The sequence below is a fragment of the Harpia harpyja genome, chromosome Z (assembly GCF_026419915.1).
Source record: "Harpia harpyja isolate bHarHar1 chromosome Z, bHarHar1 primary haplotype, whole genome shotgun sequence".
NCBI lineage: Eukaryota > Metazoa > Chordata > Aves > Accipitriformes > Accipitridae > Harpia > Harpia harpyja.
The window spans coordinates 102,392,699-102,417,555 of NC_068969.1; the positions used below are offsets into that span (position 1 = coordinate 102,392,699).

General features: G+C 39.1%; 1 protein-coding gene across 7 annotated transcripts in view; it reads right to left on the reverse strand.

Moving 5' to 3' along the window:
- Window positions 1-24,857, reverse strand: part of OSMR (oncostatin M receptor) — a 35,563-nt gene that overhangs the window by 5,705 nt on the left and 5,001 nt on the right. For 3 of the 7 annotated variants that reach the window (XM_052778822.1, XM_052778823.1, XM_052778821.1), the window contains 17 exons: window positions 23,252-23,349; window positions 22,511-22,607; window positions 18,859-19,022; window positions 15,991-16,150; window positions 14,165-14,446; window positions 13,413-13,542; window positions 11,900-12,057; window positions 9,655-9,791; window positions 8,191-8,350; window positions 7,587-7,663; window positions 6,944-7,160; window positions 6,159-6,341; window positions 4,884-4,985; window positions 4,258-4,437; window positions 2,341-2,505; window positions 703-781; window positions 353-425 (listed from right to left, as the gene is read on the reverse strand). In XM_052778822.1, the coding sequence (XP_052634782.1) occupies window positions 353-425; window positions 703-781; window positions 2,341-2,505; window positions 4,258-4,437; window positions 4,884-4,985; window positions 6,159-6,341; window positions 6,944-7,160; window positions 7,587-7,663; window positions 8,191-8,350; window positions 9,655-9,791; window positions 11,900-12,057; window positions 13,413-13,542; window positions 14,165-14,446; window positions 15,991-16,150; window positions 18,859-19,022; window positions 22,511-22,583 (2,340 nt within the window). In that variant the 5' untranslated portion in view covers window positions 22,584-22,607; window positions 23,252-23,349. The remainder of the gene's footprint in view (window positions 1-352; window positions 426-702; window positions 782-2,340; window positions 2,506-4,257; window positions 4,438-4,883; window positions 4,986-6,158; window positions 6,342-6,943; window positions 7,161-7,586; window positions 7,664-8,190; window positions 8,351-9,654; window positions 9,792-11,899; window positions 12,058-13,412; window positions 13,543-14,164; window positions 14,447-15,990; window positions 16,151-18,858; window positions 19,023-22,510; window positions 22,608-23,251; window positions 23,350-24,857) is intronic. The other 4 variants (XM_052778826.1, XM_052778825.1, XM_052778824.1 and 1 more) reach the window with 2 other exon arrangements.

The window sequence follows — 24,857 nt, forward strand, 5'->3', positions numbered from 1 at the left end:
TTCACAAGCTGCGGGGAAGTAACAGTATCAGCTGGTCTGTTGTGTTCAGACAGTGCTGGGTTTTGAACAGCAACACTGGAAGAATCACCTACTGTATCAAAAGATTTCATTTATTCTCCAATTATGCTTTCACTTTTTGCAGTAACAGACTGCAGAATATAAACTGATCACTGCAGAGTCACACAAATATCAAAAGGAAAATTTTCCACTAAATGATGGTATTAAATTATGTTAATTTCTGTATGAGTATCACTCATTTTTAAATGTAGTCAACACAAGAAAAATATTTTTCTCAAACTTTACCAGTCAAAGAATGGAAAAATTAAAAATACTAGATTTTCAGTGATCTTACCTTAAACTCTTTGAATGACAGCACTTTGCTCTTGTTAGGACTAGGTATTACAGGACAGCAGCACTCCTTCACCCTGGAAATCAGAGAGCAAAACAAATGACATTTTTGTTCTCTCATCAAAGCACATTCTACCAGCAGAAGCCACACAGAGATGTGTACACAAAAACAGCAGCAGATGATGAGTGTCTCAGAAATGCCGCAAGCCAAATACTTAAAACATCCACACAGTTGGACAGCCAAAGGAAAAAATGAATGAGGCCTTATAACAGGCTGGAAGGAACAAGCTGCAGCTGTGGTTTGTGAATTACACTAGTTACATTCGCTATAATGAAAAATGCATTATAACTTACCACTTCATCTTCCAGCGGCATATAGCTGCTACTAGTGATGGAACTATCACTAGCAGGACTAGAAGGTACAGTATGTTTGCTGTGAAAGAAAAACACTTTAAAAATTTGTTTTCATCTTCTCACCTGTTACAGTCAATATAGCCTGAGTTTCTGGGACAAAAATAACATCAAGCCCACGTGGGACACCTGCCACTAACTCAGCGGTAAAACCATGTGGTCCATGGTTGCAAGATAGTTTGGCAAAGTTCTGGGATACAGCTGTAAGTTTTTGGACCTTGATTTCCTTTACCAAAATTGAATTATTACTAGATTGCTTTTATTTGACCTCATGTTGGCATCTTAACTATAAGGGTAAATTTCCAAAATTAAGATAATGATAACCTCACTTAACGATTTGGTTTAGGTTTTCTCTCACATCTCCAAAGACGACAGATTTTTACCATGAGACGTTGACAGAACATCTGTACCTCCAGTACGGATGGACTATAGCAAGACAGACACGACACAAGTATTCATGCTCTCTAGGATTTGTGCTGACACAAGAATCTCAGTATTTTCTTCTAGTTGGAAGACACAGCCTTGGGCTATGTTTTTCACAAACAGTTGAGGCGGAAGTAAGCAGGCCAAGAGGGAGCACTAGTTAGTGCTCACTCTCTCTCTGCCCTGGCCAGTGCCCTATTACCCTGTGCCAGCAAGTCTATGTGTCCCTACCACACACCACAGCAGGGAAGGGACAGGGGTTACATTCTCTTTTTATCTTTTCTGGGTTAATTAAGCCCCCATTTTGATTCCCTGTGTGGCTGTACAAACGTCTCTGCCTGCACAAGAGAAGGCTGGCTAATGGGAGCTGGAACACAGGTGCAAGAGGTAGAACTGCCTCTGGGAGGGTACCATGTGGGTTTAGACACTGTTCTGCTAGTTAGCCTAAAACACGAAGTCTCCTTGCATGAGCCAATGCTTCACCCTTTCCTACACCTCCCCCTTCACCTCCACCTCCAACAAATTTTTCAAAACCAGACAACTCCCATTTGGATCATAAGTTTCACAACCATGTCCGCTGAGTGGTATTTTCAAGGGAACAGAACTACAGGCATGTGATGTTCCTGTTCTGCTTTGGTGATCAAATCTGCCCAGTTAGCAAACTACAGTGCTTAAGCCAAAAGCCTTTTCTTACTGAGTTATGAAGGATTGAACTTGGCAATGGATTTAAAGACTGATGAGAATAAGAATCAACATTAGAAGTTCAAGAGTCTATACAGAAATTACTTGTTTGCACACAGGTCTGCAGTTTTTCCCATATTAGAAAACTAGTTAAATGCAATGCAATTCTTCAATGCATTCCAGCAAACAGGACTCACTAGTCATGCAAATGTGCATATATTAAGCTATTTCCCAGAAAGATATAAGGCTTAAATATGGATGTAAAATTATTTTCATTCTAAAAATAAAAAAGCCATAGCTACTTAAAAGTATCAGAATGCTGTGTTAGTATGCACATTTCATTTCTCAGTTGGATCCTTTCTCAAGTGCATGTTACATTGAATTAAGTGTTTTCCCTTGAGAAAGGAAGATTATTCTAAGCTTTTAAATCATCCCATCCTTCTGCTAGAAGACAAATTTTCCACAGACAATACTCACAGTTAAACGGTGTATCTATGTATATAAAGTTAACGATGGGAGTCTCTCCTCCACTTGTATATGCTTTAACCACTAGTTTGTATTTTGTGTTTGACAGTAGGTGTTTCACGGTGTATCTCTTTTCTTCTGGGTTTTCAATTGTGTATTTACATAGCACTGAACCATCTAAAATGAAACAGACAAGCTAGAATCACAGAATCACAGAATGGTTTGGGTTGGAAGGGACCTTTAATGATCATCTAGTCCAACCCCCCTGCCATGGGCAGGAACACCTTCCACCCAACCAGGTTGCTCAAAGCCCCATCCAACCTGGCCTTGAACACTTGCAGGGATGGGGCGTCCACGGCTTCACTGGGCAGCCTCTTCCAGTGCCTCACCACTCTCAATGTAAAGAATTTCTTCCTTGCATCTCATCTAAATCTACCCTCTTTCAGTTTAAAACCATTACCCCTTGTCCTATCGCTACAGGCCCTGGTAAAAAGTCTCTCTCCATCTTTCATATAAGCCCCCTTTAAGTAGTTAAAGGTTGGGATAAGGTCTCCCCAAAATATTACGAATCAGCTTAACTGAGACTGCTAGACCGCTGAAATAACAGAACATTTGCAACCCACTTTCTTTGTAACTTGCACACTTTCTTCTGAGAAGGATGATGCATCCTGACTCATTGCCCCTGGGCTGAACTCACATCCCTTCTAACTGGACTGTCTACAGCATTGCCCATCTTCTGGCAGACCACCTAATAACTTGCTGTCAAAAGCTGCAACTGTTTGTTTTAATTTCCTTTTACTAGAGCTTTTTAAGAGAATGATTTGGGTTTTGCCATTTCTTTTTTCAACAGAATCCTGTAGCCCTTAAGCTTACATCAAGTTCTTTGAAGATAATTGAAAGCAAGAAATCTCTGCCTGAAAAAAAAAAAAAACTTTTGCCTCTGCATTGTGCAGCTCCCAGACCCCAGGTAGAAAACGGTTAGCTTATTCCTCCTCTTCCCAGTCACACCCCTTATCTGCTAGCTCAGGCAAATTGGGAAGCAGGAAATCTTCAATTTAAACATATTAAAATCTAACTGGGATTACTTGCAGAATTATGGTACTTCTATGGTTAAGTTTAGTTCTGACAGGAACTCCTACATAAGCCTCCTCCAGTTCAGACTAAGATTTTCAGCCTGGTACTAGTCTAATCAGCAGAAGGATCTGATACAGGACATGACCCAACTAGAATAAGAGGCAAGGGGGAAAAAAAAAAAAAAAAAAAAATCCTTGAACATGTAGAAAACATCTGAAAATTATAATGGAGCAAAGCCATCTGGAGAAGTTTTGAGTGTGAAGCAGGAAGATCAGACATAAAAGTTTAAACGTGGCTTTGTGCCACCCTACAGCTCAGTTCTGCTGAAGGAACTCCACTGTAGAGCACAGCCACAAAATTCTTTTATAGTGAAAGTATTAAACACAGAATTTACACAGTGCTCCAATTCTGAAGGAAATAAATTGTATCCCATCTGTTTCTAAAATACCCCAAATTTTAGTAAAACTAACATGCTTCCTATGACTGTCATCCAAGTAGACCACAAACAGATGTTTTCAAAATTCATCCAGAAGTCAGATCACAAGAGGCAGAAACTTGACTCCTCCTACAGTACTGCAAGAATCTTTTCTGGAGCTCACACTGGAGTTAAAAGGAGCTATGGACAACAGGATGGGAGCTATAAACCTGTATAAAGCCAGGACCCACTTCTGCCCATTAGGACCTCAAGCATTACAGAGGAATCAAAAGCAGCAGGTGTTGAAATCTATATATTGCCTAATCAGCCAATTTGCCTGCCTAATGTGAACTTTCTAAGAGGCTCCAGTATCAGCTACAGCCTCAAAGTCTTTCACCCATATCAATGACACAAATTCCTAAATCCCAGAGCTCAGTTACCTGGAAGAACATGTTTTTTGGATCCTTTCAAACTGCAGTCCTCTCGTATAGGTGACACGTAAACATGGTAGCCTCTTACAAAACCAAACTGTGACTTATTTGTGGGGTAAGAATCCCAAGATAGTGTTACTGCATTGAAAGTCAGTTCAACTTTTTCCACAACAGGGTCAAGCAGAGTAGCTGGAAGAAAGGAAATTCAAGTTAAACTTGCCATTATTCTTCAAGAATGTTTATCTTCTCACTTGAAAAATGTCTAAATTCCCATGTGGTGTTTCTGTTTATATCTTACTTGCGTTTAAAAGCTGAACAAAGCCAAAGTGCTCCACACAAACTGTCAACTTCACAGAGCCTTCACATACTCCACATTATACACAAAGCAGTGACTGCTAATCACAGCTTTGTTTAGCTATTCTAATTAACATAGACTCTACCTGGTCACTGAACTAGTCAAATATCCTTGATGTAGGATCATGTACGTTGTTGTACAACTTTTAAATGCTTCACTGATGATATAGAAACAACACAACAGATAACATTTTTAGCTAGTTGCAGGAGGAAGGCTGTGGAATTCTGTTTGACAGATTAATTTAGCAAATACACAAACCCTAAATACGTTGCCAACTTACGTAGCTCCCTGAGATAACCAGTCTTCTTCTCCAGTAAGGAGGCTGTATTAGCAACAGATCCATAGACGTGGAAGTTGTATCTCACCCCCGGAACAAAAGCAGCTAGAAAATAGTGGAACTGATTACAAAAGTAGGTTATGGTTTGTCTTTTGGTTTTGCTTTTACTTAACTGCTTTCTACAGAGGTCTATAATCCATTAGAAATCACCTTTGTGTGCTGTTGTGCTATTAAAGCAACTGAAGGAGACACAGGGTAAACCAATTCTTAGTGTGCATAATGCAAATTTATGCTGTCTGAAAGAGAGAATAGAGGGGGGGTAATACATTTTTGTTGCCCTAGAGTATTCAAGATCAGTGCACAATAGACTCCAAGTGCATCAAAGAGCAAGATAATTTCATTTCTGCTTCTGGCACAGGCAAGGGTCGTGTTTTGGACTGTTTAATCTAGACATATACCCATGCATCAGGATTCCATGTTATCCTCACTAACATCCACTCCCATTCGTATTAACTAAGTGCAAGAACTGGACAACATTTTTTCCATGTGTTACCACACTCTCCTTCAGTAAGGATGCAGGCTCCCATGTGTTCGTATGAATTGAAGTGCAGTTCCTTTATTGCATACTGAAATGCATTCAGTCAAATTTTGATCAAACATGTTTCATTCCAAAGTAAACTCTCAGCTTGAGAGACTCGAGGAAGGCTATGTTCTTGTACCTGTGGAAGTGTATCAGAGCAACTTCCACACAGCCAGAAAGGATTTAGGTCTAGTGGCCACCACTGGGATAAAAACCACACAACTGGTCCTAAGCAAGGACTGGTGCTGAGACACATTATTTGTGCCACACTGACAGCACTAAGCCTCTCACTACACAGTGGGTGTTAAATTGTCCGAGTCTAATTTTCTGACCTGTATTACAGATAAGGCAGAGCTCCATTTTGCATCTCTCCTGCTAAAATATTTTTAACTCCTTCATCAACCTCACCATCCTCCTTCAAGATGTTACTACAAGCTACTCAAAAGACTTTTTTTCTAAAATACTACACTGACTTTTCTAAAATACTATGCTGACTTTCAAGGCTTAATTGTGCTGGCACATTTGTGGTGTCTAATGCATTCGCTAGGCAAAACACGATGCCACATGCCTTTGCAGAATTACACCTCCACTGCACAGACTTCCGTATTCCACAGGATTTGTTTCCTAAATTCAATTAATGCCCACAGCATGAAAGACTGCTGCACAGATATCAGAAAGAAAAATTGTTTGGCTTTCACCTGAGTTAATCAGAGCACTGGAAGTGTTGGGCCCAAATCTCTTCCACTGCAAATCACAGGGCTGCAACATTGGAAAGTTACACCAATCGATAACGTAACTGTCATATATATGTCTGGGCTCCCAGGAAATAAAAATGCCATCATCTGTACCATTAACCTGTTCTTCTTTAAGCTCTTCAGTACCTACAAATGAACAAAACAGAGTGTCTATTATTTTCCTGCATAAGACCTCAGATTCATAAATGAAGATCAATATAGTTTCCATGCTAAGCTGTTAATAATAAAATAGTTGCGTTCCTTCACTATCAGACGTATGGCATCTTTCACATGCTGAAAGCTGATCTCTTTGTATGCTGAAAGCTGACAGCTCAAAAAACATCCAGTAATTATTACTATATAATCATAAAAAGAACTGAACTGCAGAAACCTGGAGTCACAAACAGAAAGTCAGAAGTAGCTAATTGCACACAGGAGTTCCCTGCAAGGCACTGGCTGCACTTCACAGCACCTGCCACAGGTCTGAGGCCCTAGTTTAAGGCTAAATGTGTTTTGCTCTGCAGAGACTCTCTGTAAGGGATGGATCGAGGCACTTAAGCTTAACATACATACAGTTACCACCCTGTAGACAAAAATACAGTACAGTAACAATTTCCAGATAGCAGTGATGTGAGTTAACAGGCCAGGTTAATTTGTTCCCCCAAGATGATAAATTATCACTTCACTTAAAATAGGTAGAAACGAAACTCTCATAATGGAAATCTAACTGAAAATACTCCTACTGTTACCTGTAGCTCTAGGGATGATCAATACTGAAGGAAGTGAATAATTAACATTGTTCTTTGCCATGATACTGATTCTGTAGGAATCGTTATCAATAGAAATCCTTGTGCTATTGTAAACTGATGAAAAGGAGATGCTTTCAGGCTTAGAGCCATCTTCTACTTTTTCCCAGGTTACTTCATAGGAAATACTTCTTGCATTTGCTCGAAAACTTGGTGCTTGCTGGGGAAAAATTTATGGGGGGTAGACATCAATTACTCCATAAATTTTGCCAAAAAAATATGAAAGAAGCATTTAGAACTTTAAATAACTAATTGGATGTATTATTTCTGTAAGAATATAAACACTTGTTTCCATACATGCATACATATACTGGTTGAAATGGAAATGCAGAAATCTCAGTAATGGGATTTGTCATGTTATAATACTTAGAAAAAAAGAAGTGTATGTCTGAAATGCCAGGACAGCACACCATCATAGAGCTACATACGTTCTAAATTACATTATATATAATATTTGTCTTAGATTCTTAGAAGACATTTTCATACTGAATTGCTATTAAGCACACACAAACTTTTAAAGCTTATGGGAGAAGTTTCCAACTCCTTTATGAAGGCTTTTGCTGCCATTTCTGTACCAATGTCTCACCTTCCAGAACAAGGTCACATTCCGCCCCCCCAGAACTGGTGTAATTTCTCTCCAGATGTCCAGTTTCCCTGATGGACCTGCAAAAAATACAGCAAAACAAAGATGCTCTAGGTGCAGAAAGGATAAACAGTTTAATTGCTTCCTCCCATTTGAAGAAATTCCACTCCCAAAACCTCTTTTTCCCCATCACTCCCAGATCTTGCCAAAACACTACCCTGTAACTTCTTTCTTCCTTCATTTCTTTTTCTGAATGAACATCTGGTTCATTTCCCTAGATAATCTTTGCTTGCTGTTCCCAGGTGCTTGTTCCCTACCTCTGCACTGTTCCTCCAGCCCTCACAGAACACTGTAACTCAGTCTGACCATCCTCCCAGTCATCTGGATTTCCCACTGCCTTCACTGGATGAAATGGCAGAGACTGGCAGGTAGGATGAGAGTTGTTTAAGAAGCCACCTTCTTAAAGTTTGCTTAGTGTGCTTCTACTTTTATGTATGCAACAGGTCTCTGCTTTAGCTACACAGCAGAGGAGTAGAAACAAATAGCAAACAGAGATGGCAAGTGAAGAACGCCCTTCAAGGTTTTCTTCTCAAGAGGCTGGACATACTTGCTTCCTTTGTTCTGATGGTTCGGGCTTCACTCCATTCACTCCACCTCCAGAAATGCTTAGCTGCCCCACAGTGTACTCTAGCTGTGTATTCAGTGTATGGCTGCAGTCCACTCAGGGTGATGCTAGCATAATGGAGTTGCGCATCTGAACTATTATGCTGCAAGACAGAAAAACATAACAGTCAGAGCCCAGTTCAGCTTCATTAGCAAAAGTTATAGTCTGAAAAAATAGTTCTAGTTCTTCCTCTAGATCCTACGATAGCCAGTTAAGCTTGACTTGGAAAAGATAATCATGGAACAGTAGTCAACCCCTGCCCCGCCCCCCCCCCCCCCCCCCCAAAAAAAACCCCAAATCCAATATGCACAAGATCAAAAGACTGGGAGATCCAAAAAGAGGTCTGCAAACCTCTTCTCTGTGCAACTGTCTGAGTAGGAGTCACTCACAACCTGCCAAATGACTATTCTTTACATCAAGGAGGGAATCTGCTGAGATCTTATCCTCACAGAGCCTGGGTCTCTTACTCACTTCATGTAAGTAGGATGCTGTTCCAGATCTAAGCACAGCATCTACAGCTACCTTTTCTTTCCATTTTATCCCCAACCTTTTCCCCTACTCCCTCCTAAAAGACTGGGTGAGTTCTGGTTAGAGTCAAAAAGTGAGCATGCTTTTAAGCCTCGCCTCCAAACTGTCTCCTGCAATGGTCAGCTGCGGCAGCCATTTGATCTAACAGGTCTTGAGCAATACTTAAGACAGAATGCAGCTTGATCCTGATCTTCATAATGCCTTTTTAATATGCTAGAGGCAAGCTGCCTTCCTAAGAAAAGGGCTACACAGAAACCACAGTACATATGCAATAAGTCAGTCAGCCTCAGTCAGCCGTTTGTGAAAGAGATGGAACAAGACAAGGAGTCTACTCAAATAATCTTCAAGGAGATGGAAGAGGATGGGAAGAAAAACTGTTCTGGGGTTCTCTCACTAGGAACCAGACACACTACCATCAAGTACAGTCAATAGCACACAGAAAGCTCCTGGACTAACATAAAAAAAGCCTTCAACACACCTCTCCACCATTTGTGTGTAAGACGATATGAGTAATAAAAATATGACAAATCAAAATTAGCAATAACTAACAGCAATTATAAGGCCCATAAGTATTTTCATTTACTTCAACAAATCTCAGAATCCATCCAGCAGAGGACAGAGCCACATACGCAGACCAGTCACCCCATACACTTTGGCCAGCAGTACAGGAACTGTTGGGAGTGTGAATTACTGCCAGCAATGGCTGCCCACAGGGACCACATCATGACTGTAGAGCTTGGGAGCAAGTAAATCCAGAAAAAAACACATCAACATACTCACAAGATTTAGAGTATATTCATACTGCTGGGAAATTGTTTTTTAATCTCAGATCAAAGAGATATTTGCTATGTTCTTGTTTATGAAATTCAGGTTTCATACCAGTTCCACTTTCCCATCAGGTTGGATCACTTCAGTCTGACAAAAGAATTCAATTCCTTTGTTTCGATGTTTCCAATATAATGTGATTTCTGTATCTGTGCATTGTTCCCACAGCTGGAAAGGTGCAGCAGGATAAACTGCCAATGGAAAATCCAAGTTAGCTCTTGTAAAACATAAAATACATGCAAAAGTATTTGAAGGTACTTTAGCTGAGTAGTAAATGAAAAAAAGAAATACAGATTTTTCTGCCAGTTTAGGAGAAGAAGATATAAATTAGTAAAAATTCATTTCAGAATGTACATGTAAGTAAATGTTGTACAAGATTAAAAAAACCCCTTGTGCCAAGTTGGAAATATTTTAGAACATCACGAACAAAAGAAAGTCAGAGACTTTTATTGCAAATCCAGTAAAATTCTCTAATCCTGGCCCTGGTGGAGTTTCTGATGTAGCATGGTGAGTAATATTTGCCACATTTCTGCACCCCAGAATCCAGCCTCTTCACCAGAAATTTTATTCACAACTCTTACTTTGACTTCTGCCAGTAGTCACACTCTGGTAAACAGTGCCAATGCTACTCCTTCCAAAAGATTTCTGAGATCCTTTACTGCTATGTAAGCAGTATTCAGTGAGAGCAGCAGATCTCAAACTGTCCCATGTTATCAGTCCAATTGTAAGGAATAAGACATGGCAATGCAAGTGAGTAGTATGTTTACAGCTTTGGCCATTATCCTGGAACTTCAAGGACCATGAATTATAATTTGAGGATTTCCAGACTCAAAGGAACTTGTGTTTGATACAGAAGGTCCCAGCTACCACATGCAGAATTGGAAACAATGGACTTCAGTTTTCCTTTATGTGCTGACACCCTTTAAGTAAGGAAAATTCTGCTGTAAATACATCCAGGATCAGAGAAAACATAAAGGACTTTACAGCAATCACTATTTAAAAGGTTAACTCGTCATAAATATTATATATCATTTCTTTAACTAGTAACAATCACTAGAATTGGAAAAGAAAATTGTAGTAAAACATTAACATATTTAGCACATTGAATGTAACCTATTTTAGACTGATTTCCCGTGAAAACTTAGTTTATAATACTGTGTTGTTTCACTACAATCTGTCAGTTTACTCCTCCACTTTCTTCCTGCTCTATGTCTTCCACCCCCAAACAATCAAGTAATCAACTTTTAGAACTCTCATGCCTTTCTGAAACAAATTTAACAGACAGGCATTTAATGTATGTTCCTACAAGTCATATGAAAAAGCATGGCTAGCAAAACTGTAATCAGTGCCTCTGAGGAAGGAAGTGCTGCCAGAATGCAGCAGTTACACCAGCAGCCTCCCTGTCCATCAACCTGTCAGCTTCAGAACTAAGAAAAGCACATGTTGCCTCCTGCTTCTTCAAACAGGCAAGGCAGCCACAGGACCTTAGGAACACAGAGGTGGATGTGGTGAGGCTAGAGGACACAAGGAGAACTGGAAATGCTGCTGGAGACACATGAAATACCCAGGCGTTTTGAGGCAGGAGTAGGTAGGAACTTACAGGACCTGGGGCACAATGTGATAAAGGACACAACTAATAGGGAAGACAGGAAATCAGCCATCAGTTACCGCTCACAGAATAACCTGCTTTATTTCACTGATGATGAACTACTCTTCTTCCCTTACAGTAGCACAGCAGATGTTACTGTCCCACATTAGCACTAAGACAAGTTAGCACTATCACCTCTTTCCTGGCAATAGCTGCTTACACCTGTATTGCATCTCATTTGGAGAGGTGTTAGTAATTTTATTCACCCACTTTTCAAAATGTGCAACTCCATTTTATTTTGGAAAGACAGTAACATCAGCAATAATATTTTGGAGAAAGAACTGAATTCCCAAGTAACCTACACAGATATTTTTCTTCAACTCCCCATTTTATGTCCTTGTATCATATTGCTTCCTATGCTATGAACCAGCTTCAGCAAAGCAGCAGATTTTGAAGCATTAAGGGGTCATTTCAGTAACCAAATCTGACCTTTGGAGTGAAGCTGTTTTCTACCATTAACACAATTTTGCAAAGCTGAAACTGAAGAGACAGCACATAACTATAGAACAGGGACAGATAATTAATAAAAACTGTGAAGATAAAAACCAAGGACTTCCATACTTTAAACTAGAGCACTCAAATATTAAGATCAGAAGGAGGACAAGACCTGCAACAAAAAAACCCTCAACAAAGACATAGAAAAGACCTTACTTCTGTGAGTTACATCAAAAACATCCGTGGCAGTTTTCTTTCCCAGTGGGTTTTCCACAGTCACTGTGATATTACAGATCCTTTGCTGGCCTATATCCCAAGAACACGAGCACTGCTCAGAACAACTTACTGTGCACGGAACCATTTTTTGGGAAAACCTATCAAAGAAGGTGGGGCGAAGGGGGAAAAAAGAGAGAAAGACATTTTTCCATAATGTACAATCGACATAGGTATTGCAATTTTTGATGACCAACTGGAATACAGCATCATAAAAAATAAGGCTGAGTGGGACTATAAGAAGCCACCCAGTTTTTTCCGCTAGCCTGAAGTACGGTAGGTATTCTTACAATTAGGAGAATGTTTTCTTCAAAGTCTAAGTTTACTTCAGCCTTTTAAGATACAGCTAAATTGCTATCCTTTTAAAATACAGCTGAATTGCTTTAGTGATTTCCTCATGGAAATTCTGAACTAGGGACTTATTTGCCAAGAATTAAACCATTCACATGTCTACCATTATGCTTTTAAATGAAGCAGTAATTTCAAGTGCATCCTCTAACCTTCCATTTTTAAACCACCATCATAATATCTCAATGGAAGTGAATGATGCAGAAACCATGAAGGTATACGCAATGATGACCAGCCTTCTGCTGAGATCTTTTGATGAATGTTTATTGTGATGATGAGGTATCTGTCCTGCTTTATGTGTTCCCCTTTCTCTGCAGGCCCTGCTGTAAAGTCCCTCTCCTCTTCATTTAGATACCTCTCTAGCAAGGAGCCAAGGGCCAGGTCTTATATGCCACAGCTGTGTAACCTTGACTCAGACTGCTAAGAAAGAGCTGAGAAAAAGTCTGCAGAGACATTTTACAAAAAAACCCCAAACAAACAAACAAAGCCAAACACCAACCAACCCCCCCCAAACCCCCAAAACCTGCAATTATAGACAGAAGTAGGATTTTTGATATAGGATTGTCAGTAGCTCAAGGAGTCAAGAAGGAAAACACCAGCATGTAAAGTTATAAAATCCTAAAGAAAAAAAAATAGGGAGGCTAATCAGGCTAACTGAGGGTGAGCTGGGAATCATCACTTTGAGTCAGCATTAGTGTCAATGGATTGTGAACAAACTAATATTCAGCCTACCAGCTGATTAAATCCTAATTATATGTCATGTGTGTTACCCAATAATTACATTGTACTTTTAAGTTATCTGTTGTGATTGCAGGGTGTCTTCATATCTATTGAAAGATATCCAAACAAATTACCCCAAAAGAAAGGTTAGAACAAGCTTTATCAAGCAGAACCTGGTCTGATGGACCCGCAACTTTGTTATAAGCAGTCTAATTCAGAGCATTTCTGCACTGCTCAAACTTTGTTAAATAAGCTGATCAGTGAGCTGGAAAGAGGCAGACAGCTAATTGCAACAAGGATAAAAAACATTTCCACAGATCTTAAAGGAAAGAACATGACTGTTCTGTACAGCACAGGCCAGAGTTAACATAACGATAAGGAGACATACTCTTCAGACAAGGTGTGTTTTGGTGAATGACGTCCATAAAGATAGGTGTCTCCTCCTTGGCTCCAAGTACATGTTACTATTCTCACGTCTTGAGTTTGGCAGGAAAAATCATTGGGTGTATCAGGTGGTTCTTGTCAGAGGGAATAACCAAAAAAACACCAACAGCATGGCAGTCAAGGCAAAAGTCATCAACCTTTTTACTGTATTAACAAACTAGAAATAATGGATATGTACAAAGTCTGCCTTACTACAGATGTTATTATTTCAATAATACTTATTCAATGACCACTCTGCAGGGAAAATCAGGATAACACCATAAATTAATTGCAATCCAAACACTTCTGTATGTTATTATTTTTTTGTTATATTCATCCATTCATTAATTTAATCTGTACTGTTTTCTATCTGTAAAAATTGCTACTAGCCTTTGAAAGGGGCTCTGTGCTGAGTTTTTACCACATGTGCAGAGACAATGAAGCTGAACTCCTAAATGGGTAGGTATATTTAAAAATCAGTCACCTGTACTAGGATCAATTAATGAGATTAATCTGAACATATTTAATGCTATTCTTTAATGCTTTCTATATGCAAGTGTACAGATCTGAAGTCAGACAGTAAACAGAGTTCAACTGGACATGACAGGATAATGACAACTTACAGCAAGGGGGTTTTTTTTCCTCCCTCTGTTCCCCACAGCCATTCTTGACTTAATAACAACAGGAAAATATAACTGTAATAAAGGATTCACTTACTACCCACAAAGAAAACTGCATGATCATAGCATTGCTCTTCGTTGCAAGACTCCTGACAGTAGACACTGATGTGAGGCACTTCTTGATGTGCCACATTTTTCACTGTGAGAAGTCCAACTTGACTGTTTGTGTGACTGGAAACATGAACAGCTGGGACTAGAAAGAATTCCTTAATGATTTGACCTTTCCTTCCAATGCAACAAAAAGTGATGTCAGAGCCTTCCTCTACAATTTTTTCATTTGGAAAGATTTGTGGTCCACTGTTATTTGAAGTGTCCAGGCCTGCAAATTAATACATAATAAACTATTTCAAAATCTGCTGATGGCAGCAGCCTTCAACTAGAACACATAACTGAGCATTTATACAAGAATCTGTTAATGTTATATTATCCATTCATGGACTTCTACTTAGTATTCTTCCCCCTACACAGATCAACTTCACATGTAATCATACCTGTATTTCTCTTAAGCCCATAAACATACGATGTAGTCCAACAAACTACCTAAGAGACAAAAACCATCTCACTGCCTTTCACTTAGGTGAAACAAAAAGGGTACATTAAGAACTGCCTGTACAGATGAGCAGTACCTCCTGCACCTATGAAGAGGCTCTTGAAGATTATGAGCAGGGGGCTAGAAAAACATCATGTTCTGAAGCTCTTGCAGAGCTCAGCTAAGGGGAGTCAACATTCAATGAATGACATCAGTAAGGGGATACTCAACTTGGAATGAGACTCCTATGGTTTCAATGTTGGACTCCTTGCTGGATGCAAAACTTAGTGGGATTTAAGTGACTTATGGGCTTTTGCACAGGTTGGAGATAAAAATCTACTCTCAAGAATCTGATCCAAAAATCTGACGAAGTCTAGACGTGCTGTCTCTCAGAAAGCTCTAAATCAGATCTGTAATGCAGGATCAGTTTGTGACAAAAAAGTAGTATATCCAACTTCAGTTGAAAAAATAAAAACTCCAAGATGGAGGTTAGTGAGAAAGAAAAGGGAGTCTTGCATCCTATTTCCCATTATATAACGTGATGGAGATGGGCAATTTATGTGCCACCATCCAAGTACACAGACCTGTGATGCTTCTACTGCCCATGATGTTTCCCATAACTAAAAGCCCTTGCTGCTCCAAACAAGAATAGTGTTTCTTTACAAAATCACTGTAGCCATTTTTTCTCAAGCAGTTACGTATTTTGTTTAAACCAAATTCTCTGGAAACCAAACTGTTCTAGTAAGACATTGTAATCTGAAAAAAAGGGGGGTTGTGATATCATTAATTACGTTATTGGTTCTCTCCCTGTTTACTCTCATATAATTCACAGAAGTTCATTCCAAGTGACATAAGGAGCTGACTTGCTCCTCTCTCTCTGCTTCTTTAATACTAATCAATGCTTTGAACTCCAGACAACAGCAACATATGCATCAAATGATGTAGCCAGAGCTATGCACTTCCTCTTCTCTCCCCCAGTCTGGGCCAGGGCTGCATCTGACCTTCTGATAGTCAATGCTAGAGCCTATCCAAGATCCCATGCCACTCAATGTACTGCATTTTTTTAATATATGAGCAAGAAAAGTTCTAAAACTTTGTCTGCTAGCTGAGGAGGATAGCCTGTAAATTAAAACAATGGCTGAAGCATTGCTATTGTTGCCAGCAAAAGAAAAAAAAAATTGGTTAGAGCTTACAGATAAGAGTTCAAAATGGATTCCTGATTTGATGCCACCTCTCTTGAATTGGACTTCACTGTTACAGTCACCAGAGAATTACAATCTAGCTTTGTACTGGAAAAAAATAAAACCAATATTGCAAAATTTTGTTTTGCTTACCCAGGACAGTCTCCCACAAACTCCACTGACTCCAGATTTTTGATGCTTCTGCTTTGCTCCTGATTCTCACCGAGTGAGACATACACTCCAAAGGTAAATCTGAATTCCACATCCAATGAAGAGGCTTTCCTGATTTATCAAGTGTGACATTATGAAACTCCTACAAAGGCCAGTAAGGCAAAGTATTGAAAACACAGCGATGTGTAAACACTTTGGAAGTACAATCAAAAGCAGCGTGAGAGAGAGAAAGCTCAAAGGACGAAAATGCTCTTGAAAAATGAAACTCTAAAATCCCACTTGCTACACGTGATCTCACACTAAGTAACTAGTAGGTGAAGTAACTGCTTACAAATCTGTACTAGCAGTGAGGGAGTGACTGATGTGCTGGCAAGACTACTTGATTCTGAGAACAGAGTTGTGAGTCAGGCCCTGCTTCTCATGAAATTGATTCACTCTCAGAGACTTTTAGTGGGTTATTTGTGCCTGCTGTTACATGAGTAATAGCATACACAGATGCTGCTGCCTGCAAGTGCACCTTGTCTAATGCTCCACATTACATATCCCTGGCTCTGAATTACAGCAGGAATCTGCACTGGCCAGTAAAGATTTATGCAGGTGATATCTCATTGTAGTTCTAAGGCACAGCATCTGAGGTCAGTACTACCATCAGTGGCAGGCAGAGTAGGAATGTATCTGCTGATTTCCCCAAAATGATTGACTGCTGTAATATGCACATCTAAGAAACATGAAAAAATACATCCAAAACTGCTAGAGCTCCATGAAAGTAACAGAAGGACAGCCTAAAATGTAAAATGGAGTTCAAAAATCATGAGAGCTAAATGCTCTGTAATTTGGCAACCATTTTTATATTGAATTATATAAACGCAGACAAACGGCAAAAAATATAAAATGTTCTGCTGCTCTCTAAGAGAAGATATCCTACAAATTTCCCTCAGCATGTGCTACTAAGGCCCAGCTGGGCATTGAATGAGCTGCACCAGTACACAGCACAGCAACTCAAACTAACCAGGGTACCACGTAGTCATACAGACAGACAGATGAAAATGTACACCTGCTGTGAATCTCCCCTCACATGAAAGCCCATAAGAAGCAGGAAAAAATGGCTCAAAAAATTCTATTAATCACCTGTAATTATGAATACATTTTAGAACACAATATATATTTCAGTACTTCTTAAAGCAACCATACCAGATTCTCGGCATATAGATCTGTGCTGCTTGTATGAGCTGTACCAGAGCCCTGGCTCACACTGACAACTACAGAACTGCTCTCCATTACCTCTTTCCATCAGCAACACCTGCACTTTCATAATACCACCACTCTGAGAAAAACTCTGCAATCAGTTTACAATATAATTTCTCAGTTACAGCACTGAGGAATGTAGTCACTGCTTTGGAAGTTATATAGACTGTCCATGCTTTGGTATGAGCAGACTCACAGAGTTTCTTTATTGGTACAGATTCTTCAGAAAAACACAGAAGCAAATACATTGCTGTGTGGTAGTGACATCCAAAATACCCTGTTTATTTTCCTTGTCGTGTTTATTATGAGTAACAGAACAGACTACATCCTTGGATTTGAAAATCTCTTTCTCTTTTCCAGCAAGTTAGTAAGAGTTTGTTGGAAGGATACTCCCAAAAACCCCACTTAATTGTTCGTAGCTATATGTACCCAGTTTCTGATTTCAGGGTTAGATCTACTCATGGGGTGTTAAAAATCCTACCCCATGTATCAAAGTGGTCAAAATCTTCTGAACTGCATGGATCTCATCTGCAGTGAAGATGTGGTTCTTCAAACTCAGAGAAAAAATAGTACCAACTTGGCTGAGCAGAGTAAGTTGTGATTCTTAACAGTGCCCATCTTATTTTATTGACTTCTGGTTTCAGAAAAAATAAGCCCTTCTCCACTTTATGTGCTTTCTCACAAATAGCAGCTTTAAATGAGCTAGAGCAGTTTTCCAGTTTTACTGATTTTTAACATGTGCATTTCATATTTTTCCATAGTTCAATCAGCAGATGACTCATAATAGGTTATAATATCCCTAAAACATGCATTAGTTCCCAAAAGATTTTGTCAGATCCAAAGGAAAGGAAACTTTCTTTGGAGACAAAAGTTCTCACACTGAAGTCACAAACTGGGGAAAACATCAGGAGCAGGCCTAAGCCTACAATTTGGGTGATCTCCACCTCTTCAGAAAATTTGGCTGATTTAGGTGTTAAGGAAAACTAGCAGGATAGGGACTTTGCAAAAGAGACATCACTACTTCTTACTTAACTGGAAGAGGTGGGTATAAGGTAACTGCTAACAGGTCCAAGCACAGGGCTTAAAAGGCTTCGCTCACACTGAGACTATCCTATGGTTCATAAGGTGAGAGGAGCTGCAGCAACATAACTCATGCTCAATTAGTCCCCAGTGACAGGTAGTACTCATGCTACAAAAAAAGACTGCCTTTAGGAGCAATGGAAGGGAAGGGATGATTCTGGGAGGCCACTTAAGGGATTTGCACCCTGGAAGGGAAACAGAGACCTTCAAAATCAGATGTCCTAAGTCTGCCCACCACAATCCCTCAATAAGGGTGTGCAAGGCCTATCTACATTCTGCACAGGTGGAAATGACTTCTTCATCTGAGACAGTATTTTTTTTGCACAAAAACTGGGCATAACATTACATCAAGTCTTGCACCTAGTGAAATACTGAGGTATTTCTAGTACAGTTTTGTAAATATTATGTTGTAAATTGTAAACCTATACAGCAAAGCTATCTGCATATGTATCTGAACATTTGATTTTCTGTTAGCTTCCTTTGTATTGTAAATAACTAATATACCTTTTTTAAAAATACACTTACTGTCCACACAGTAGTAGTTTCATCTATTTGGCGGACTTGTATTTCAAAAGACATTGCCAGCTCAGTATCATGCGCTGACCTGCCAACATCCCATTCCACCAGCAGCCGCTGAAGAGCCAAATCCTTGGAAATGTTAAGGTACATTACTGGAAACACAGTGGATTCTGTGAGTACAAAAAGGACACAAAAATATTAACATTCAGCTGCGTTACAATGCAGATCTGAAACAACAGTGGTTAGAGGTAAGATAGGTTCCACACAAGACAGTTCTGAAGGAAAAAAGAAAGAAAGTGATCAAGACCCATGCTGTTGATATCGAAAGCAAAGATAATCTTTCATCTTAAGGCATCAGCAGACTAGAATGAGGTTCCTGAATCTACTCAATAGCCCCCCCCCCCCCGACATTGGGTATGCTATTTACTTTCTTTATGCCCTCAATTTACTAGCTACTTTATGGGAATATTGATCCATCCCTATAGTCTTATGAAGAGGAACAACATAATGTATTAACAGGGACTGAATCCCAAGAAATCCCAACCCCCAGCAAGCTTTCTTATCATTAGGGCAGAAAATCTAGGCTCAATTTTGCTCTCTGACCTAAAAAAGATTAAATTAGTTAATGCAAATTAAGTATTTGAACAGGATAGGTTAAGAGTTTCCCTCCAGTAGCTAGCTCAGAAGGTAGTCTAATATTAGGCACATTCCTGGTTGCTCTACACATTGCTTAGGTACTTTAGTCAGGGCTGTGGATTCTTCTACTGGAATTAGACACCTAGTCATAATGGCACCTCCATCCTTTTGTGGGTCTGGAGTTAATTCTCAGAATAAAATAAAGTTTAAAAGTCAGACTGAAGTCCCTTTTGGTGTCAGGAAAGGAAAGGCTCCTTAAGAAGACTAGCCTGCTGAAAACTACAGATCACCCTATGAATGGTCCCTCTTTTTAGATGTTTGGTCTGTCACGCCTCCCCCAAAAACCTAACTCTTGGAAGAGATGAAATATGGTCCTCACTGATCTGTATCTTCTCTCCTTCCTGAAAAATAAACAAACAACAAAAAAATCCCTGAACTTAATCTGGTTGTTAATGAAGTCATGGAACTGAAATGGCCAAATAACTAGGATTTTTCTTTTGCCACAGTTGCTTTCCAACATGCTTCTGCTTGTAACAAATGACACGGTCAGAATGCTTAAAATAAACAGGACACAGAAAACAAATCACAGAAATAACTGTATGTTTTAATAAAACAGAACTCATTCTGGGCATTCCTGCCCCACTACAGCCACAGTCCTCAGGGACATATGCTGAACTGAAAGACCTCAGCATCTCCTTCTCATGAAAACGCCACCTCCAGACATTTCTCCTGGCTGTGCTTCACCCACTGACCCAATGATTATCTGAGATTTTTACAGAATATTACTGGCAGAAACACAAAATAACACTAAATTCAGGAAATCTAGTTTGAGAATCTACATTTTGATAGGTGCTTCTGGCAGCAGTCAGATATCCAAACCATTTTGCAGTTTATCTTGTGGTGCCTGCTCTGCACTAACTTCTGCGCAGCAGTTTCCCTAAGTATGGATCTTTACATTAACTGTGGGAAAGTATAGGGTCAAGAGAAGCAGCAGTTATAACAATCCCTGATCAAAAGAAGCAAATAATACTTTATAAGCATATTTATTAATTGCGAGAATACAGACACTGACACAGCTTAGTTGTTTATCCAAGTCCAGCCTATAAAGAATAAATGGAAGAAAGTAAATATTGTACCATTAGTAACAACTTATAAAAAACTGCTGAAAGAAAGGATTGTTTCTCTTTTGCAAATCATCTACAAACTCTGTTGGTATATTTTTAATCCATTCCATTTTGAAAAGTAGTGGAAGTCAAAGCAAAATGAAAACCGTATGCTTTCAATCTAGAGGAAACTACTGGCATAGGTTTCTTCAGACATACTTGGAGGGAGAAATTAAGGTTTCATTGTTCAAATGCTTGGTCTCAGAAACAGGATTGTGGTATCCTGAAAAAGTTTTTCAGAAAGAAGTACACACACACACATATATGCACACTGCCTTTGATCAATTCTCACTGCAGCCTTAATATAGAATTACTGGAAAAAGATGAACGTGTAAATTACATGAAAGCAGAATTTGACAGCATTAGTGTCTTCTGTAAGGTAAATGCAATCAAATCTCATCCCTTTTCTCACCATGGAGAGTATTTTCACCTGCCACATTTAATTAACTTGACAAAAACCCCAAAGGTCTCATTAGTTTCTGGTTTTTCTCCATCTGTACAAGTGTCCCTCCACTATCTCCTTTTAGTTAGATGACGTATCACTTCAGACCTCACACAATCTTGTTCCTTGGAGCCTGACAGAAGACAGTCTAGATCACCAGTCAGGGCTTATACACAGTACCAAACAAACAGAAGAAATAATATAGTTAAGGATATATCCCAGATCTTGAAGACCACTGAGTTACAATGTGGGACTTAAAGACTTTTGTAGTATAATTTACACATGTAGAAGTATTTGTAGCATTCACAGTTATAATCTTCCCCTCCTAGCAAAGTTAAATAATCAAGGCGTCTTAAGACTTGTTTTAACTTGAAGGCTAACTCAAGACCATATGAATAGCTTTATGATTAACAACAGACACTGATTTTATTCCTGAACAACTGCATGTGAAAACAAATGACCAAGTTACTGTAATGCAGTAACTGTTTGGACTTGCCCGCATTACAAAGTTTTGCTACTTTAGGGGCATTGGTAACGCTGAGGAACTGGCACCTTGGGTGAATGGAATGTGAACATACGAATTTCAAGGTTGAAGAGAGGCAAAAAAGTCTGAAACAGACATATTATCCCCTTCAGCATGATAACAACTACATTTATATAAAATAAACCCACCCCTCTCCCTCCATCACCAACTTAATGGAGGCAATACAACTTCTATAATGCAGACTATAGTCCGATAAGTTCTGCCTTCTTAATGGTGGTTACAGAAGGTCCATTAAAAATATTAATTCCTTTTTTTTCTTTTAATGGAGTCATGCCCAATGCTGTTGCCAGCAGCAAGTGCACAAGCAGTACTTTTACCTTACAATACACAGACTTCTGGGAAGTTATTCTTATAGTCAACTTTTTTGCCTCCAAATATGCATATTTACTTTTTTATTTGTATTGGATACACATGTGAAGTGTAAGAAATAAAAATCTGATCCTGGAATCTTGTGGCACAATCAGAAAAGAGCAAACAGAAGTGCTAAAGTTTTCATAGATGAGACAAACAAAAAAGAGAAAGTGAAGGGAAGAGGTAGAAAAGCATAAAAGTTGTCAAAGAGGAAATAAATTATTTGAAGATGACAGAGTACAGACCAAAAACATATGAGACAGAGGGGGAGAAGATAAATAAATACACTCGGGCTTCACATCATTGCAAGTTATCTCTTCAACAGGCAGTTTGCAAAACTGCAAAACTGATGCAGTTACAAAAGGTAATTATACAAGTTGCTTCATCACCTTACTAAAGGTAATCATTTGATTAAGCGTGTAACATGTTCCTTAATCACAGCAGACTTACAAATGAGCAAGTCCAAAGCTTCAGTTGCCATAGATTGTTTCCAAATAAAAAAGCAAATGTTCAGACATTTACCTTGCTGTGAGTATGTACTGTAGCAAGTCCTCAGGGGGAGCAATACTGCCAGAACCATGAAGGGATTCATCATTCATCCACCTTTTCCTGCACAAGACTTACCAGGAAAGAAGACATTTCTATTTATTTGGGGTTTTTTTACAAGAAACGCATGCCAGACAATAGTCCAAATAATATTACTGTATTTAAGAATGAATAAATAAAAACCCAACCACACAGACTCCAGGCAGTTTAAGAAAAATTCAGGAAGAATGGACAAAGAAAGATAAGGAATGAAAAAACCCTCTTGTTTTTAGGACCTGGTTATAGCATAGGGAAAAATACACCACACTCAATAAGTTCAATTTAACCTAAACAAATAAAACAGACAATAACTTTAAAGTTTTCCCTCCACTTATTTCTAAGGAATAGTAAAACAAAAGTTTGTCCTGATATATTTTGGCTTTCCTCCTGCACAAGTAACAAGATATCCATCCTAACAAGGGGAAAAAAAAAAAGGCTTGAAAAGTGCAAAAGGCCTTGTGGTTTCTACTCCACCTAGAGCCTGACTGATGAATGCAGCAGACTTTGGCAAGCATGGTCTTGCCCTTTGCCAGCACCCAGGACACTATATGGGGGGCTTTAGTTAGACTGGAGTTGAAATACACATGTCAGTGTATTAGCAAGTTCCATTCCTAGGAGGACCATCCTCTCAAGCACCACACAGCTATCTAGCATTCCTTTTATAGCTTTTACACTCACATTGTCACAAGATGAAACTCCGTTGACTTGCACAGCCCAGTCCTGGGGGACTGATCGTATGTCAGATCTCACAAGGCATGAATCACCTGCAAACTCCCCTGTGTAGAAGGGAGAGGTAAACATTCAGCAGCAGTGTGGTTAAAAGCACTAGGGCACAGAGGGTACAGGAGTCCAAACAACAGGAACAGGACTATGGATACAGCTATCTTTAACTTTCAGTTTCTACTTTTTACATTTCTGGAGCTGTGTAGAATACTGATAAAGAGAGTCTTCAACCGCTGCTTCCATAATAGAAGTTGAAACTGCTCAGCAGGACAGATAACCAGGATGACCTTCTGTCCCCACTAAAGCCAAGGACAGGACATTTACTGATTTCAGAAGGGCGAGGAATTCACTCCAGAACTTCTTCCCAGCACAAAACCTTCAATTTTAATACCTCAGAGCTACATACACTTAAGTTTAATGACCTGCCTTAGATTTATTGGTTTTGAGAAGCTCTGAATTTCTCCAAAGGATCAAAAGAAAAGATTTCAACCTTTTTTTTTTTTTTTTTCTTTTCACATTTCTAAAGGTCACATGGAAAATGCATGCAGCACTGCAACCCAGGGCTCAACGCCCACAAGCACCTTTGCGGCAGTGTGCCCCAACATTTTCCTTGTGAGCACAAATGCTTAACATGGAGGTCCCCATATTTAAAAGATGAGTGTTGCCTTGCCTGATGTATAGGCTTCTGCGTTCTTTCTTGCCATTATACCAATATCCTCAAAAGTATTTGGACAACACTAAATAATCTAAATATTTTTGACAACCTAGGCCTAATTCACAAGCAAATAATAGACTGTTCCAAGAACTGACTTAGGGAAATGTGCTTCTTTATGAATTTTCTAAGTTTAGACTTTTTTTATCACCTGATCAAATTTAATATCTGAAAGGAAAAATAATTTGATATGTTTTTTTCTGGAATAAACACAATAGAATGGCTCTTTGTTATAGAGCAGTGAGTAGGAAGTAAGTGACTCGAAGTCTTTCCAAGGCAGATTGTGTTAAAACTTCTAGTAACTCTTCAGTAGATTGTTATTCTTTTGAATTATATGAAATGAACATTGGGACACACATCCAAATCTTGCATGCCCTCTTTCAGAAAAAAAGTGAAAATAAAACTGCCTTTAAGGTCAAGGGAATTGACTCTCTGCTCTAAGACCAATTTAATACAAGGGTCGTCAGTTAGGTTCAGTAGCATGACTCCTGACTTAATTATATCACCACAATGAAAACCTGGCCCCATGGGACTCCTGATCTCCTGATTTTGTAAACATCTCTGGGGTTGGACACAAAGCTATTTGCCCTATTTGTTACATAGCACTTAAATCCAACATTAAATATAGCAGCAAAGTATTGTGGAACTCATGACATATTAGACTATTTGTTTAAATTAATTCCTATATGGAAAACAAATCCAAACTCTTTTTTGCTCTTAAGAGGCATTCTCAAATATTGTATTTAAACAAATGTCTAATTTAAGTATCTCTCTCCAGTCATTTACACTGTCAGTTCACTAATGACACAGCCTAGATCAGTTTTATTGATGCATAGTACAAATGCCGTA